Below are 19,341 nucleotides of genomic sequence, written 5' to 3'. Positions count from 1 at the left end.
TGCTCTGGGCCAATGTGCAGATTTGATTATGTTTTGGTAAAAAGCCATGCATATTAATTATCTAATTTGCATGACAATTAGCTAATTTTCAGCTGTTCCATGAATGTTCCATATTGATATTGGTCTTATACATGTATAAACAAAGATGGCGAGTTTTACTATTGTAGAAACTGAGACGTTGTAAACTTTCTTCAAAATTAGAATTTTGACTTGAACTTTCAAAAAAATTAGTAAGCACAGACCAATTATATTCAAACTTTATGTACTTGTATACATTTTTGAAGTATGGTAGATTTTTCTTGTAATAATAATGTGTTCTTTTTACTGCCAAATACAAAAACAAATCCTCAGACATGCTTTCAGAAAAAAATAATCCCTGCCACAGTAGTGTGAAAAAAAAGGAATGCAATTGACCAATTTCTTCTAGCCTCCTCCCCAAATGTTAAATGGTTCACCTAACATTGGGCCTTCTGATTTTAATATATAATGGTTCAAATAACGATTTAATTATCCTGGATTTGAGAAATAAATGCCTTTCTCGTCCGCCTGGATGTTTTCCCGCCACACAGAGAACGAACGAAGCAAAAATATTTAACGTTGGTGGCGCTTTCATGAAAACAAAGACCCGAATAAATAAACGTATTAAATCATTAGACTGTCGAGGCTGACAAGCAAGATTTCCTTCTTTCTTTCTGGACGACGAACAAAAACAAAGTGGCACTGCGCAGCGGAGACATTTGCTGTATTATATGTCCATCTCTATAAACAGGTTTGCAATACAAGTTGTATTATTTATCTATTCTGTGGCGGCATATTCGAGATCGTTTGCATCAACCTGAATGTAAAATGAAAATAGTACACGCCCGTGACAAAACCTTGTGATACCCTCGACGTGATATTTCACATCCTCGGACCATTTCCTGCTTTACATGTACATAATTCTTATTCGAGTTGCCAGTGTTGCGTCAGCCTCGTACAATTCGCTCATTGATGAAACAAGAAACATATGAAGGACGATCCCCGGCGTCGATCAGTATGCGTTCAAGTTGCTTGCATAATATTGTGAGGCGAAGTTACAAGCAAAATGCCTGACATATTTTTATCTTATGTGTAATTGACCCTGTTGTTCTTGCTATGTGTGGCATATTTTATTTGACATTGTTTAACGAGCAAACCGTTGGATGGGACTGGAGAAATATTGTTTTTTGCAAGATATTTTATTCACTCGTATCTGCAGATGTCAATATTTTTTAGTCGTGTTTTCAAAAGTGCTGTTCTTTTAAAATTTTTAACTCAAATTATTTTCACCCATTAATATGTTTTCCTCTTCCCAGCCCCCACTCCAAATTTCCAGGGAGGGGGCATTCATTTACAATTAATTGTCTGTTGCTAGATACGGTGGTTTCAGAAAAACCTTTTCGAAAATTTATCAGTAGCGTATAACCGATTTATCTGAGCATTTGTAATTGCGACAACTGGATTGGCTATAATAATTTGTGCGATGATCCACAATATGCCGCAAAGCCGAGCAGATTTTGGTTGATACGTCTATGTCGATGGATCAACACCCAATGCATATGGACAGCTGGGTCGTCATGATCATTCTGATTGGTCACTGGCAGTTTTCAAATTTATAATTGCTTTATATTTATAAAATGTAAATTTTTTAAATAGCTTTTCTAAAACTATCGTACATTTAATGAAAACATTTATGAAACATTCATGAAACATACACCTCGCTTTATACTGCCATGAATCTCTAAACACTTGTTTGGTTTAGTTGTTTGAAATTTATGAAACCCTTAGAACTATTTTATATAAAACAAATTCATGCTTTTATAAAACCCAGAATACAAACCTATTATTTTACAATGACGAGGCAGCTTAAGTAAATCAGCTGCCAGTGATGTAAATGTCACAGATCATTTATAATAAATACATTACCTAACAGTCCCTCTACAACTGATTACCGGTATATCTTAGTTCATTTTCTTATTTGTTTCAGCTCCACTTCTTCATTACTTATAACTTCTGTAGAAAGACATCGCAATGACGATTTCTTATTCACTGAAAGTCTCCAAAGCCAATGTGTGTTCGTTTTCTCGTCTCCTGTTCATGTGGCGAGGCAGCATCTATAAACTAATCTACAAAGAACTCGTGGTGTTTCTACTCCTCTACTATGGACTGTCTCTCATCTATAGACTTGCATTGACTGGTACTGAACATCAGCAATCATTTGAATTGGTATGTCTCAGCTTTTATACTTATCAGGGACTATGACTATATCAGTGTATATACTGATAAATCAAGGGGGGTGACATGGATGTGCCGCAAGCAGAAACCTACCTCTTCCAAGGCAGCCATAAGGATACCATAATAGCTCTATTAAAAGCACATCCAAAATAAAAGCGCATATAAATCCGAAATTGTATTTGTTGTTTACTGAATTATTAAAATACAACTTATTATAACCATTAACACTTCTGTTATTTATATTTCGAGTGCATATTAATAGAGAAAGTACGATCTGTTCAAACAGGGACTCCATTCCAGACACTTGGGTTCAACCTGTATAGAATGTTTCAATGCAAGCGTGCTCCCATCCCCTTAGGTTAGGTTGTATCAGACCTAGTTGATACTGAGATATATTTTATTATCATATCATCAATTTTCATATTAATAGAAAAATAGTCACGCACCTCTGTCAAAACAGAACTGTTACTTCACTCAAAAATATTTTTAAAAAAAATTATTGATTTTAATCACATACTGGATTAACAAAAATGTACTTCAAAATGCTTAACTATCTCTCAGGAACTTTAATTGGTCTGATTTTTTGAGCTATTAATAAATTTATCGAAAAAATACACTACCGGTATTTGTTAACCTTTGAGTACCATTAGTTTATAACTTTAGATATACCATATTTGCCCTAATAGTATTGTATTCACTACTATTACGATACTTATACATGTCTATAGGATTCATGATCTGATTCAAGATTGTTGAATGGCGGCCATTTTTGTGCTAAAAAACTAATCAAAATTAAGCATTTCTGCCTTTCCAGAATCAGATCCTGGTCATGTATGGATAGATTTTGTTCAAACTTGGTACAAACATCAGACATTATGAAGCCTTAGCTTGATGCACGTCATTTTGTTTTTTTAGATCAATTTAAAAATAGTAGACTAGTTGCATTTTGTTTTAACAAATGCTGTTCTAGAGTTACCAATGTTAAAACTTTAACTATTCATATGCACATGTACATGCACTATTAGTGGTCATTTCAATGTTAAAAATTAATCAAAACCAAGCATTTCTGCCATACTGGTCCTGGATCTAGGTCATGTATAAATTTTTCGTTGAAAATTGGTACAAACATTGGACAACATGGGATGCAGGTGCACATGTTTTTTATATGGGATTTAAAATGGCTGCCTGGCAACTATTTTGTTTTGGTGATTGCAGTTCTGGAGCATATCTTTGACATGATCTGACTTGCAATGACTTTCTATTTCACAGCTGTGTGCATTCTTCAAGGACCGATTGATGACCATCATCCCGCTCAGTTTCATTCTCGGTTTTTACGTCAGCCTGGTGATTAGTCGATGGTGGAGCATGTACGAAGCGTTGCCATGGACAGATTCAATATCGCAGCTCATCTCAACTCATGTACATGGAACCGACGAAGCCACTCGCATCGAACGAAGAACCCTCGTTCGTTGGTTGAATCTCACAGCTGCCATAGTTTTCACTTCTGTGTCTATGCCGGTGTTGAAGCGCTTCCCAACAATTGGCCATCTGGTTGAAGCAGGTAATATTTGTTTGTTATTGTGTTGTTTATATCGCTTGATGGGAGAAAAACTGCATGTCTGAGTATCGCAAGATATTTATTTGATAAAGACCAGGGGATATTGAGGGGGCATTCGACCTTTCCAACACCAGACTCTCTCGCCTAAATTTTTCTGCTCATTTTTCTTATATTCTTCAATATTGCTGGAAATAAACCCTAATTTTGGAGCCATCAGACAAAATCAATTTTTGGTTTTTACTCTAAACATTTGGCTATTTTCATCGCAATCTTCTGAATCAAAGTGCAGACTACCGGTATAAATAGGACTATTTTTTGAATTTGTGACGAAGAGAGGGAACAGGTGGTGAAAAGGCTAAACTCATAGGATATAAATGTGTTTACAGAGCTGTCGCTGGCACAAGCAAATCTGTGGAAAAAATGAAAAATGATCAGTTTTGATTGAAGTTTCCATTGAAAATACATTTATATTGAGTATATGTAGATTCAGAGCACACACTTATACTGAATCGCAGACTACATATCATGTAAGTTCCTCAGATTACATACTGGCATACTTGTACAACTGATTACCTGCTTTTATACCTAAGGAAAAGCAAGTTGTAAATTAAATCATAATAATAATTAGTGATTCATAATGCAATAACTCATTCATAAGTGAATCATTCGTTCTTGTATTATTTGTGAAAATTGCCGGCAGGAAAAACATTTTTTTACTCGCTTTGGATAAATTGATGTAATCTGATCACTTTAATATTGACCTTAATAAGTGTCACATTGTGGTGCTGGAAAAAACGTTTGTAATAATAATAATCTTTATTGAAACCGTATCCCGAAGTGGGATCTTAGTTGAAAATACAATAAGGTAATACAAAAAAATAGCAAAAAGAACAAAAAAAATACAAGACATTCACAGACAATTGAATAAAGAAAAGAAGCGAAAAAAAATTAAATTATTTGGTGGTTGGTTGGTTGTGGCATCTGGCATTTTAGGATTTTTTTTTTTTTTTTTGTGGATGAATTTTCCTAGCTCGATGATTGTTTTGTCATTTTTACTTTTTAGTATATCTGTAAGTTGTTCGTCATCCGTCCTCAAGTTTCTTTTATTGTATTTAATTTTCTTGATCATGATTTAGCGTTCATTCTTGTATAGATTACAATTGAGAAGAAAATGTTTTTCGTTTTCAATTTCCTGTTTGTCACAAACTGGGCAAATTTGTAACACCTGAAATATTACATTTGGTGTTTGAGTGATGCCTGTAACATACAGACGATGACGTAATTACATTGTGACACGATGGTCAGTGATTGCAGGTAATCTATGTAAAACATACATGTACTGAACGTAGTTATTAGACTTGATTTGTAGCAAAGTTGAGTTTGGCATTAATGATAAGAAACTCTGCTAGTTTTGTTTTTAGCAAAATATATTTTTCTTAGATAATATTGATGTAAAACTGTGTTTTGTTTTACCGGTAAATGTAGATCAATTTTTTTTTCTATGTTTGTCAGATTTTTTTCATGCTTTTTTTTTTTTTTTTCAAATTCACCATATTTCTATCTATTTCTATCAGCCAGTCTATGTCTATTTCATTATTCGCCTTCCAAGTACGAACTGTTTTTGTCGTAAATTTCTTCTGCCATATTGCATGCACACCTGGTAAAACACACTGACAGATATGATATCATACAGGGGCACAAATGCTTCATTGAGATGTTTCGTTGGATTCAATTCGATAAATCATCCAAAACCAACCCAAGTCACAAATTTTTTGGAATCTTATTTATTAAAATAATATACAACAATTATAATGATTTTTAATAAATAAATTTCAGTTCAGTAATAGATCAGTAATGAGCATTCAACTGGGACAGAATGCCTCGCCTTTGTACAATTGATTATGTGTACAGACGAAACACACAGCTCTGAAAACATGTAAACCGACCAAACAGTGACATAACTCAACCTAATATTAATTCATTCTGATCTTAGCACATCAAATATCATGCTTAACATTGCCCGGTTTTGTTTTAGAAAATCTGTGAAGAGTTGATGTTATGTTTATGGCATAGGAAGGGGAGGGGTCATTACCTGCGCATACACAGAGACTCATGGGTACAATGACTATATGCCTTTCTGCTGTAAGCGCAGGTGAGGATCAACTCCCTCACTCTAACTTTTTTTTACACTATCATAGACCATATCGCAAATCTTAATCATAGTAAATTTTGATTGAATCAAACACAACTCATCAATCACAAAGTGTGTCAGCTCGTGCAACCAACATAAATATCCCACAATGCACTATAATATGGAACTGCTATATGGTCTGGGAGTGTGTACTTAAATTTATTTTTTTTTAAACAAAATTGAACCAGGAAAAAAAAATGTATTTACCTTCATTGCCTGAGAGATTTGCAAATTTTGGAAGATTTTTTTTTATTCACCAGAAATTGGCTAATCTTTGCACTAACAATAAATTGGTCGAATTTGAGGGCAATAACAAAAATTACATTTTTTACATTACAAATATTATATAACACACACACATGATATTGTCATTAGTTAAAGTGCACAAATAATTTTTGAGGCAAAACTGGACATAGACTCTATTGCAAGTGTGCTTTATAGAGATGATTTCCATAAAATGGCTGACTTAGTGTTTATTGTTTGATTTCTAGGTTTGATGACCAAAGAAGAGCGTAAAGAATATGAAGACTTACCAACCCCCCATGTCAAGCACTGGATGCCGTGTGGATGGGCGTGTAATCTGATTAATAAACTCAGAGAGGAAAACAAAATCAAAGACGATGTAGCACAAAATCTCTTGTTACAGGTATGCAAATTTTTACAAATTATGCAAATATGTTGATAAATTATGCTCAAATAGTCATGAATCATGCAAATTTGTTATGTATTATGCAAAATTATTCATCTAATAATATAACTACAAGAACTTGCCAGCCATTTCCCCCATAAGTCGTACTGTAAACCTGTGAAGCTAAGGTATGATGTGACAAGTTGGACTGTATATGTACTGCCAAACTATGTGATATAATTAGATGTGTAGATACATCAAGAAAGGTTGCATGTGACACCATTCTATTCCCATGAATGTTTGTCACAATCGACAGCCCCTATATTCTCTAATGTCTCATATACTTTTCATCAATGGAATAAATTAAATATGTCTGCTCTTTTCTTTAAAATTGTTAAAGCGAGAGGGTCATCACTTACACACTCACAGAAATTGAGTCCCAAGTGACGATAACAACACACAATAAAAATGCAAAGGCTTATGGGTAGACGCTTGTTTGTAAACAATGACACGCTATGGCCATCTGACGCATACGCAGGTGACGACTCCCCCGCTTTAACATCCGTCATATGGAACATGACATTTGTACTGTGTGAAACTGAACTCTGGTAGATTGATATGCATTAATATCTGCACGATGATTATTATGGTTTCATTAAATCCATGGTATTTGTTTTGCATTTGTAAGATTGTAGATAAACCAGAAAATTACATTTTACTCATTGATGAGGTTAAAACTTTACTTCATCATTTCTAATGTCAATCACCTAAGGAAGCAGTATTCAACACCGATGTGTATTTTTTAATGCCTTCTAACTCTATGTCAACAGTGTAATATTTGCCCCCATATGTTGCTATGCGTAGTATGGGACTCATATCGATTACATTGCAGTCTTGTTGACCACTGCACTTATAACTTGTGATATATATATATATAACTTCCCATTCATCGACTGACAGTACTGTTAAAACTGTTTGGAAAAGAAGCTGTCAATCATTACAACTGATGATACGAATCATAAGCTGCTAATTACCGGTGCTGTCTCCCCTCCCTAAACCCCCAACAAAGTTTTCTAAAGAGAAAATACAAGTACAAACCTATATACTGGATGGATTTTTATGCACCTTCATGTATATATCCACTTTGTGCTTTTTATTTATATCATGTGTACAATGTTTTACTCATGTCAATTTGTTGTCTATGTATATGTATATGTAGTTGCTTTTTGTAATTTTGACGTACACAATTAACTTTCAACCCCCCCTCCCCCCACAATAGATGATTTACTATTCTGGTGCACAAGTTTCAACTGTCAACAACTTTTAAAGAGTCAAGGTCATCACATAGTGTAAAGAATTATGTATTTCACATATGGCACAGTGAAATGACAGTAAGGGGAATGTGGCTGTAATATACATGAATTTTGATCTTGAGCTAAAAATTAATTTACATCATCCAATTGTGCATAGTACGATTAAAAAAAAAAAATGTCCATGATAGAAATATACCGCTATTATTGAACTGTGACACAGATATATTATTTGGGTTTAATTTTAGTGAATTTGGTTTTGTACGGATATATTAACAAGAAAACAATATAAAAGCATAAAATTATTTGAATTTGATTCATTATTAGTGATTTATTTCACTGGTGATTATGAAACAGAGATTCAAAGTGACTTTCAAATTTACAATCTAAATAATGAAATTGATATTGGTGGACATTTTGACGTAGAAATTTTATGTAATATTGGTGAATTTGCTACATATGAATAAACTAAGGGGTCTGAAATAGGGTTTAAATTATCAATCTCAATGGTATGCATTTTGATAAATTTGCATTTCAAAATGGCCAGCAGAAATATTAAAAAGTAATTGTTTCCATGGAATCAAGGTCAGTATTTTTAGCTTTGGTGTTGATGGAACAGAGTTGTTCATATTACTGATGTTTCTGTTGTTGTTCATCTCCCCCACTCCACCTTCAACTTTACATTATGTATTGTTGTTTTTTTAAAAAGTTAGTATATAAGTTTCATACTAACTACAATATTACCTTGTGTGGTTTTTTTCACCCAGATTTGTTAATTTTGTGACAATATTTCAAAATTTTGATGAATATTTTTTCATATTTCGGTAGAAGGTTATATTTTCGGCTAATTCTTGGTCATTTACATTTATTTCATTGAAACATTAACCCAACAAATTATCTAGAATTTGTAGTGCTTCCCAATCTTCTGCATATTTACTAGTTACACGCATCCATCCCATAATACTTTCTGTGGACATCTGACATTTAGAAGATTAGCCTTAGAAACGCAACAGATTCAAAACACAGGATATAAGTCGTTTGTTCTAAAAAGCCGAACGGCTGATGTATCACATTACGAAGCAGATTACGAATATTTCCTCAAACTGTTTTGAGATTGATAAATAATTTGTCTTTCTGTATGAATTTTAACTTTTATAATTTATGTTGCCATAGTTACTACATCCATTTGTTTTTTGTCACACTATCAAATTTCTATTCCTTATGTCATTTGGTAAATGCATTGTATTCTGAAATAATCTAGAATCCCTTGATATTTTAGTTGATTTACTATTTTGTCTTCCACTGAACATCTGTGATGTCATTGTTGTGATGAAGTTGAGATGAAACTATTGATCTGATTGGTGGAGACAGTCTTGTTAGAAACTGAATTACGAATGCAAATACATCTGTATAACATGCAGAAAAAAGAATAGTTTGGTCAATAGTTGTAAAATAATGCCATGAATTAATTACAATTACTAGATTTATACTCAAGTTTGTCAACAGAAATTTGAAGTGCAGATCGATTTCAAGATTATAGTTCTTGTAACCTGTTTCTATTGTAGTATATTCTTTGTATGACCTGCCGTCACTACTAGTTGGATGGCTATACTTAATACTTTTAGTGTTATGCATACCCTTATAATGTGCATACTATTTACTAGCTGTTACCGAAGTTTACTCTACACAGTATGACTTTCGTAATAGCTGTCGTACTGATTTGCTCATATATTATTCTTAGCACCCATTTATCCACTTCCCCAATGAGCTCACATCATATATTATCATCATGTTTGCATCCCCAGGCACCATCCATGGTATTCTAACTTTATTGGATTATTCTTTTAAATAAATTAATTTTCAAAATCTCAGTTGTTGATGTGAAACAAAGTGGTAGATATGGGTTAATCATACCAGTTGAGGTCAAGTACGTTTTAATTGATATGACAGTAATGGGTTAATGCATGATTATTCTCTCAAAATCTAATTATAAAAAAATTTATAGTAATAATTTCTAGAGCTGTTTATAACAAAGAGTCTGCTGGAAAAATCACTGACATTTCATAATATGTTTATATTCAGTTTAAGATATCTTTTTCGATTGATTAGAAAAATCATATAAAACACGTGCATTTATGGTAAATATTCTGTCAATGAACATTTAAGACAAGGGTTTTATATTGGTATACACTTAATTCATTGCTTTATCCTTCCAATAGAACATACATGTATATATGTATACTCTTGAATGCATGTTTATTTTAATATATTGAAATTAATTTTCAGAAAGTTCAAGAGCACCGTGGTACTTGTGGTACTATGATGAGTTATGATTGGATAAGTGTTCCCTTGGTGTATACACAGGTGAGTTATGATTGGATAAGTGTTCCCTTGGTGTATGTATACACAGGTGAGTGTGATTGTATAAGTGTTCCCTTGGTGTATACACAGGTGAGTGTGATTGTATAAGTGTTCCCTTGGTGTATACACAGGTGAGTTATGATTGGATAAGTGTTCCCTTGGTGTATACACAGGTGAGTGTGATTGTATAAGTGTTCCCTTGGTGTATACACAGGTGAGTTATGATTGGATAAGTGTTCCCTTGGTGTATGTATACACAGGGGAGTGTGATTGTATAAGTGTTCCCTTGGTGTATACACAGGTGAGTGTGATTGTATAAGTGTTCCCTTGGTGTATACACAGGTGAGTGTGATTGGATAAGTGTTCCCTTGGTGTATACACAGGTAAGTGTGATTGGATAAGTGTTCCCTTGGTGTATACACAGGTGAGTGTGATTGGATAAGTGTTCCCTTGGTGTATACACAGGTGAGTGTGATTGTATAAGTGTTCCCTTGGTGTATACACAGGTGAGTGTGATTGTATAAGTGTTCCCTTGGTGTATACACAGGTGAGTGTGATTGGATAAGTGTTCCCTTGGTGTATACACAGGTAAGTGTGATTGGATAAGTGTTCCCTTGGTGTATACACAGGTGAGTGTGATTGGATAAGTGTTCCCTTGGTGTATACACAGGTAAGTGTGATTGTATAAGTTTTCCCTTGGTGTATACACAGGTAAGTGTGATTGTATAAGTGTTCCCTTGGTGTATACACAGGTAAGTGTGATTGGATAAGTGTTCCCTTGGTGTATACACAGGTGAGTGTGATTGGATAAGTGTTCCCTTGGTGTATACACAGGTGAGTGTGATTGGATAAGTGTTCCCTTGGTGTATACACAGGTGAGTTATGATTGGATAAGTGTTCCCTTGGTGTATACACAGGTGAATTATGATTGGATAAGTGTTCCCTTGGTGTATACACAGGTAAGTATGATTGGATAAGTGTTCCCTTGGTGTATACACAGGTAAGTGTGATTGTATAAGTGTTCCCTTGGTGTATACGCAGGTAAGTGTGATTGTATAAGTGTTCCCTTGGTGTATACACAGGTGAGTGTGATTGGATAAGTGTTCCCTTGGTGTATACACAGGTGAGTGTGATTGGATAAGTGTTCCCTTGGTGTATACACAGGTGAGTATGATTGTATAAGTGTTCCCTTGGTGTATACACAGGTAAGTGTGATTGGATAAGTGTTCCCTTGGTGTATACACAGATGAGTTATGATTGTATAAGTGTTCCCTTGGTGTATACACAGGTGAGTGTGATTGGATAAGTGTTCCATTGGTGTATACACAGGTGAGTGTGATTGGATAAGTGTTCCCTTGGTGTATACACAGATGAGTTATGATTGGATAAGTGTTCCCTTGGTGTATACACAGGTAAGTGTCTTCATTGATATGTTGAACACCACTTTAGAAATCATTTCTTCAGATATTACCTGTCATATTGATATCAAACCCCAAAATGCGATCTTCGCAAGTTGTTACTGGTTTTGTCTATTGTTCTTCTCAAGTGGTTACCATTGTTGTCTATTGTTCTTCTCAAGTTGTTACTATTGTTGTCTATTGTTCTCAAGTTGTTGCTATTGTTGTCTATTGTTCTCAAGTGGTTACCATTGTTGTCTATTGTTCTTCTCAAGTTGTTGCTATTGTTGTCTATTGTTTTCAAGTTGTTGCTATTGTTGTCTATTGTTCTTCTCAAGTTTTTACCATTGTTGTTCATTGTTCTTCACAGGTTGTTACAATTGTTGTTTACACATATTTTCTGGCTAAATTGTTCGCTGCCCAGTTTCTGAATCCTTCATCAAATATCGAGAGTTTCTGGCTAGACTTGTACTTCCCAGTGCTGACAGTGATAGAGTTCTTCTTCTACTTTGGATGGCTGAAAGTAAGTGAAGATGAGTTCAGATTTGGGTAACATAAGACTTTACAAGTAAAGACAATGACTATACCTATGTCAGTTCACAGAAATAATGCACATGGCACAGTGAAAGCTATGTAGATTATAATATTATGCGCTTGACTCAAACTGGCACACAGTCGCCTAGTAATTTACATCAGACTTTGTATCACTCTCAACTCAGCTTCCTAATAAACAAATTTTCTCTGTTCTTTTCTCAAAGGTTGCTGAAGCCATTATAAATCCATATGGAGCTGACGATGATGATTTTGAATTGAATTACATCATAGACAGAAACTATCAGGTAACAATGTATAATATTTATAAATACAATGGGATGTCATGCCTATGCATGGTAACATAATATTTCTCATGATTCCAATGTCACAATCATTGCATAACTGCATATTTTTAATAACCATTGAGGCACTAATTTAACAAATCTGGATTGCCATGGTATTTTCACAATTTTGAATTCAAAATGGCTTCCAGTGATAATTAAGTACATATATTTTTGTTGGGTTAACACAATACATTATATATTGTTGTTACTCCAGTCTAATTTCTAAGCTAGTCAAAATAATATTATAATAATAGATTTCAAACATAATATTTGTGTGATGTCATATTTGCATTTTATAGTTATACATGTCATACATTAACCTTTTAACCACCAGTTCCCTTTTTCATCACAAATTCACAAAATAGTTTCCTTTGTACTTTCCTTCAGAAAATTGGGCCAAAAATAGCCACATTTTTGGGGTAAAAACTGAAAATTCACTCAAATATTGTCTGTCGGCTCCAAAAATAGGGTTCATTTCCATAAACTATTAGAAAAGAAGTGCTGAATAATTTAGACGAGAGAAGTCTGGTGGAGAAAAGGTTAAAGTTATGAATAGTGATGAGAGGAATTATTTTTATGAAACAAATTTCAAATAAAATATGTTTTTTTTTAAAGGTAGCATTGTTGATTGTTGATAACCTTCATGGCAGAATTCCCACTCTGGAGAAGGATAAACACTGGGATGAACCAGAATTTGAGTTGCCATACACCGTAGCAACACTCAGAGGCAGACTAGCACGGACCTGGCTGGGATCAACTGTTGATGTTCTGTGAGTAGATCAGAATCAATATTATAAAATTTGTCAATATTTTTTAGCTCCGCTGTTGACTTTGTCAAGTTGAGCTTATCATTGTTCGTCGTTGTTTGTCGTCTGTCGTCCGTGTCAATGTTTTAGTTTTTCGACTTCTTCTTGAAAACTATACTCCTGAATGCTTTGATACTTGGTGTATATGTACCTTGGGTAGACCTCTTTTGGATTTGTTCATTTCATGATGATATTTTGAATTCTCTAATTTTGGGTGAATATTTTTGTCATTTTTGATAAAAAGTGATATTTTCGACTTCTTGTTAAAAACCGCATGTTCAATTGCTTTGATATTACATATATAGGTACTACATGTGGACTTCTCTGAGATTTGTTCATTTTGTAATGATATATTTAGTTCTCTAATTTTGGTGAATATGTTTGTCATTTTTGGTAAAAAGTGATATTTTTGACTTCTTGTTAAAAACCGCAAGTCCAATTGCTTTGATATTACATGTATAGGTACTACATGTGGTCCTCTCTCAGATTTGTTTATTTCATGATGATATCTTCAATTCTCTAATTTTTATGAATATTTTTGTAATTTTTGGTAAAAAGTGATATTTTTGACTTCTTGTTGAAAACCTCAAGTCCAATTGCTTTGATATTACATATATAGATACTACATGTGGACCTCTCTCAGATTTGTTTATTTCATGATGATATCTTCAATTCTCTAATTTTGATGAATATTTTTGTCATTTTTGGTGAAAAGTGATTTTTGAATTCTTGTTAAAACCAGCAAGTCTACATATTGTTCATTTTCTAATGATATCTTTTGTTCTTTAATTGAAATGTGCACTGCTAACAGCGGAGCTATCTCAGCCGACTGGCTGCTTGTTTAACTTACACTGATTGGAAATAGAAAGTGGTAACTTACCATAATATACTAATTGAAATCTGTTTCTCATATTACCTTACCTGGAGAGGGGATTTTTCAAATAAATATAACCAAGTAGCACTGCATTATGGGATTGAAATAGGTTTTAGTATCAGTTACAACACTGAATGCAATTATTTTTTTTTGAAGGTTGAAAGCCAAGGACTTCGTCATTGCCGTTCCCAATTCCATAATAAGCATTGGTCGCTATGGTAACAATTCATCAAAAGATAGAGGTGACATTGAGTCCAAAGGTAAGAAAGATACTGGTACTGAACTGAAACCTCTGTTGAAAAAAGAGACCAAAGATGGAGAGGAAGACCCAGTATGCAGTGTCACTGTGGAGGTGGAGACAGATTCTGATAAAGATGCTGCTCCTGGGACATCCAAAAAGGAGGATGTACAAACTGAAGATGAGAAGGTAACAGAGGTCGATAACAAGGATAAAGCTAGAGAAAAGCGAAAGAAGGTTATGTTTCGCAAGAAGAAGACTGAAGTGGTTGTGACTCCAAGTGGAGCAAAGGTAGGGGAACCTATTATATTAAAAGTAAGGTTTTTTAGGAAATCATAAAAAAAGGCATTTTGTGAACAGTGCAGTACAAACTGGGGGTACACCTAACAGTGTTCATTGTTGATCACGCAGTGAGTCATGTAATATGATGATGAAATCAAAAAATTTCATGGAAACAAATCGATTTGCTTGTAATAATGCATTGTAGTATATTTCACACTATTTCCAAATTTGAATGTCTTGAAGAATTAAAAATGTATTTGCATAATTAATCAGATGACTCTTGTTGAAAGTCACAAAATATTCATATATAAAATCCCACCATATTTTCTCTTAGGTTGATGTAAGCTGACACGAGTGATTACTGCCAGAGTTTTGTAGAAATCCTCATCATATTTGTTGATGTTCTGGCAGTAATCACGATACTTCAATTTGTTTTAACCGATTTTTTTGAGAGAATAAATAATAATAATTATTCTGAAAATAAACACACGAGCTTTGCCAACAGTAACCATTTTTACCATAATTCATTATCAGACAGTACCGTATATACCGGTAAATCTGTAAGGTCCGAGCAACCCAATCTTCTGTAAGCGGGTTCAGTGAATACAGTTTTTGCAATGTATATGAACTATGTGTTTTTTATCTGTCCTGTATTACATAACACTGGGGGGGGGGGGTACATCTAATGCATGTAATGGTAGATAGTGTGTTATGTACTTCCATGTACCTTTCCAGACAACCATTGTCCCAGACATCCTCTCCTACCAGACAATCTTACAGACATGCTCAACTTTTTGTATCTTTCTATTCTAGGTGGAAATTGTTGGATCAACATCACCTAATGTTGTCGTTTAAACATCATTTTTACTCACAAGATCGACTGGAATATGAAAGTGACTTGGGAATAACTTGAACATGACGTTGAATGTTTTCTTGAATGGACGAACAACTTGATGAAATGGGCTAATTGTAGCTGCCAGTACAGATATCATCGACAAAACACAATTTTTATCTTGAAATTTTAACTTTATTGCTAATAATGTTGGAAGAAATAAAGATGTTATCAAACTTTTAAATCATGAAAATTTAAAAGATAAAATTTTGAACTTGAACTGATAGAGTTATGGATAAGATATAATTACAGGTATTTGTATGGCAGTGACTTAAGAGTCTCTTAATTACAGTGTTATATCATCTCATTTTTTACATTTTGGTGTTTTATTATCGATAAATTAAGATTAAAAATAATAAATCATAAATATTACTGAAATTGATTCATAACTAGATATCTGACTTTGTTTTCAATTATTTTCATTTTGTCAGTTATTTGATGTTAGTTCATATCAACCCAGTAAAAATGATGACTTTCACTTTGACAGTGACTTTGTGATTCTCCTGGAGTTTTTAATTACTACTGTGACAGCCTTTATGGATTGAAAAATGGTCGAAATAAATGAAATTGAGATTCATATTTTTTTTTTTTTTTAAGACAATCGCAGGAAACTCACTGTCAAAAGTGAATATTTGCTACTACCACCAAATTTCCAATGGATCACTTTTAAAGTTTGTTTGGTTTTACAATTAATTCATCCTTGGAATGAATTAATTTATTGTATATTTGTATGTATTAATATTTCTGTGACTGTAAGGTACGGTAATTAAGTTTATATGTTTTCAGACTATCATGTGACATATTTATTGTTATGAATATTGGGTAAATGTGAGAAATATTTGATGATTCAGCAACATTTTCTCCAAAGAACACATCTTTACGAAACCACAGATGCTGGAACATCATGCGAGAGAAATAGCAAATTCTAACAAAAAATTATATCAGAATCAGAAACATTGTAGACTTGCAAAATCATCAGATATCATTTAGCACATAAATGAACATACAATCTCAGAGTAATAATAATTAAAAACTCAAAATTGATAAACGTATGTAAGCTTTATTGATTCATAACAATTTTGGTAAAATGTTTCAAAATTCACTTCCTTAAAAGTTTTGTTCTCTAAGTCAAGCATGACATTTCCATTTTTCTGTCTCGGTTTTCCAATTACCATATTACTCACTGCACTTAATCATAGTTGTAACATTTACTCTGGAACAGTGTGCTTGAATTGACATATTGTGTTTTCTTATTCGAATTGTTGATTAAACATATCAATTTTTTTTAACTTACTAAAAAAAGGAACAGATGGAACAGTTATGGGGATGAAATGTCATCATCTTCACTGTTGGTTTTAAAAACAAATTTTTTTATCAGGGAAACCTTACAATAGTTTTACCATGTTTTTTTTATTGTATTTTTTAGATCAAGATACATTTTGTACTTTAATCAGGGATTCAATGAATTCATTATTTTTTATTTAAAGGACGATGGTCGTCGGGCAACGCGTGTTTGAATATCATGTAAATAAACAATGTATTTTACACGCGTTGTATATGTCGCTATGAGTCCCAGATCGAACAGGACACGGCATGACGACTGCTGCCATTTAAGCTTTAATGAGTGAAAAAAAACTTATTAGATGTGAAGCTTTATTCATTTACACGCTTTTTTTTTTAAGATTATTTATTTTTTTTGGTATGTCCAAGAGAAAAATTGTAGTGGCTTCTATCACAACATTTGTGTTTTAAAATAAAATATATGTTGAATACTTTTACCTAACTTTGTACCGTAGTTTTACAATTAATACCGTATGCCATTATGTGGATATTTATAGTGCGAACTAGCTGATTCTGATAAATAAATTGGAAAACAGAATTTCCCAGCAGTAATGAAAACAAGTACAAAGTGTATATTATAAAGTTGGATTCGTTTGATATTAATTTACTCCATATTCCGTCTAATTTGTATAAGTCTAGGTGCCCACCTATATAAGTAAACAGGTGTGTGGTGTTAAAAATCAATTAAATATCTGTGAAGAGCAATTTCACTTTCCTCTCTGATTTGTATCTGTATGATTTTGTCACTTAATAAACCCAAGTTGGAGCCAAGTCAGAGTGACTTAGAAGATTTTGTCTGATTGGCTACGCATCCCTAACAGCAAGCCAATCAGAAATCAGCTTGTTTGCTGACTGGTTCTTTCAACAAATCAAATCCTATCATTGACTAAACTGTCTGACTGGTCATCATGTACAATGCTGTCTGGAGAAAGTCAGCCTATATGTGCTACATGGTTCATTTGAAAAGTGTACATGGTAATGTAATATTGCATTGTGTTGCACATGTCATCAAAACAAAGTTTATTATCATAATACAATATAAAGTGTATGATGTGTAAACAAAAAAACAAAAAGATTGATCGGAAAAAATTATGTCTGGTTACTCCTATTCTGTTTGGTGGTGCCCAGTAGCCAGAAGTAGTTAAGTAAACCTACTTTGGGGAACAATTGAATTTCCCTGATTATGCTCTATCATTTTTGTTTTTCAGTTGTTATACTAATATGTCTTCCATGCCAACATAAAGCTAACAAATAATATTCCTTAGTGTTTTGTGACAGGCTTGTTATAATCAACGTCCACTCACACTGTGACCAATTAGAAATCCCTGTTTCCACAAATAAAGTACTTTGTTGGGATATTATACCCTTGAATTTCAAGTTAAACTTGAAATTGAGTTCCTTCTTTTGGGGGACATACCAAACTTCATGCTAAATAACTATTATCCGATTTATATTACTAGTAATTAATTCAAGAGGGCGCATGTTTGCGTTTTTAGCTACCACTAGAGGGCGCCATCACGATGTATTAATTGGAGTTCCTTTAAAGGGCTCAAGTATTAATGCATTGACTATGAAAACGACAAAACGGCCTTGCTTCATCAGAGAGCAATTTAAAATATCATTTTTTTTGTTACAAAGAGACTATTATAATAATTGCCTTTTCGATATATATGGAATTTCATTGAAAGTTTACACTTCCAAAGCCAAGCAACAAGTTGGCTAAAACATTCTCAGTACAATAAACAGAATCTGAACAACGTTCAGTAACTAAGAGTTAGCAGGCAATATAGTGTTATTCACTGGGTGAGCCAATGATAATCACACAGTGACTTCCTGCAACACTAATTAGCATAAAATAATTATTTATTATTTTGACACGCAGAGGGGAAATATATAATAGTGGGAGTGGGAGAATCGTTACCTGCGCATGCGTCAGACGGTAATAGCGCGTCGTTGTTTACTAACATGCGACTACCCATGAGTCTTTGCGTTTTTAGTGCACGTTGTTATCGTCGCTTGGAACTCAATCCCCGCGCCTGCGCAGAAGACGACCCCTCCGCTTTAAACCTTTAACTTGACTTATATCTACAAGTCAAAATATTTTATCACTTTAAAACTAACAATTGAGACAAAAGTTCATCAAACTATTGTGAATTATCACTATGGGAATCAAAACTGGATTTTTAGATTTGAAGCGGGGGAGTCGTCACCTGCGCATGCGGCTAACGGTCATAGCGTGTCGTTATTTACAAACAAGCGTCTACCCACGAGCCTTTGCGTTTTTAGCGTGCGTTATTACCGTCGCTTGGGACTCAAATCCCGTGTGCGCAGG

The 19,341-nt window shown here is 33.7% G+C and overlaps 1 protein-coding gene across 1 annotated transcript; it reads left to right on the top strand.

Annotated features, from left to right (window-relative positions):
* Nucleotides 1–637: 637 nt before the first annotated feature.
* LOC146741833 (bestrophin-4-like) lies at nt 638–17,446 on the top strand. The gene is made up of 10 exons (XM_085500116.1): nt 638–769; nt 2,006–2,244; nt 3,523–3,814; nt 6,494–6,648; nt 10,227–10,304; nt 12,069–12,221; nt 12,457–12,537; nt 13,192–13,346; nt 14,413–14,785; nt 15,590–17,446. Exons 2-10 carry the CDS (start codon nt 2,050–2,052, stop codon nt 15,629–15,631), a joined length of 1,524 nt encoding a protein of 507 aa, XP_085356242.1. The 5' UTR covers nt 638–769; nt 2,006–2,049; the 3' UTR covers nt 15,632–17,446.
* Nucleotides 17,447–19,341: the final 1,895 nt, after the last annotated feature.

Source organism: Saccoglossus kowalevskii, chromosome 6 (genome assembly GCF_978046115.1).
Source record: "Saccoglossus kowalevskii chromosome 6, keSacKowa6.1, whole genome shotgun sequence".
In the NCBI taxonomy this organism is placed as follows: Eukaryota; Metazoa; Hemichordata; class Enteropneusta; family Harrimaniidae; genus Saccoglossus; species Saccoglossus kowalevskii.
The sequence above is the reverse complement of the archived record's forward strand: the minus strand, read 5'-3'. Positions and strand labels throughout refer to the sequence as shown.

Coding starts and splice junctions, on each gene's coding strand:
- LOC146741833 (XM_085500116.1), top strand. CDS start 2,050: ATGACGATTTCTTATTCACTGAAAGTCTCCAAAGCCAATGTGTGTTCG. Junction 12,222..12,456: donor TCTACTTTGGATGGCTGAAA/GTAAGTGAAGAT, acceptor CTTTTCTCAAAG/GTTGCTGAAGCCATTATAAA. Junction 14,786..15,589: donor TGACTCCAAGTGGAGCAAAG/GTAGGGGAACCT, acceptor TTTCTATTCTAG/GTGGAAATTGTTGGATCAAC.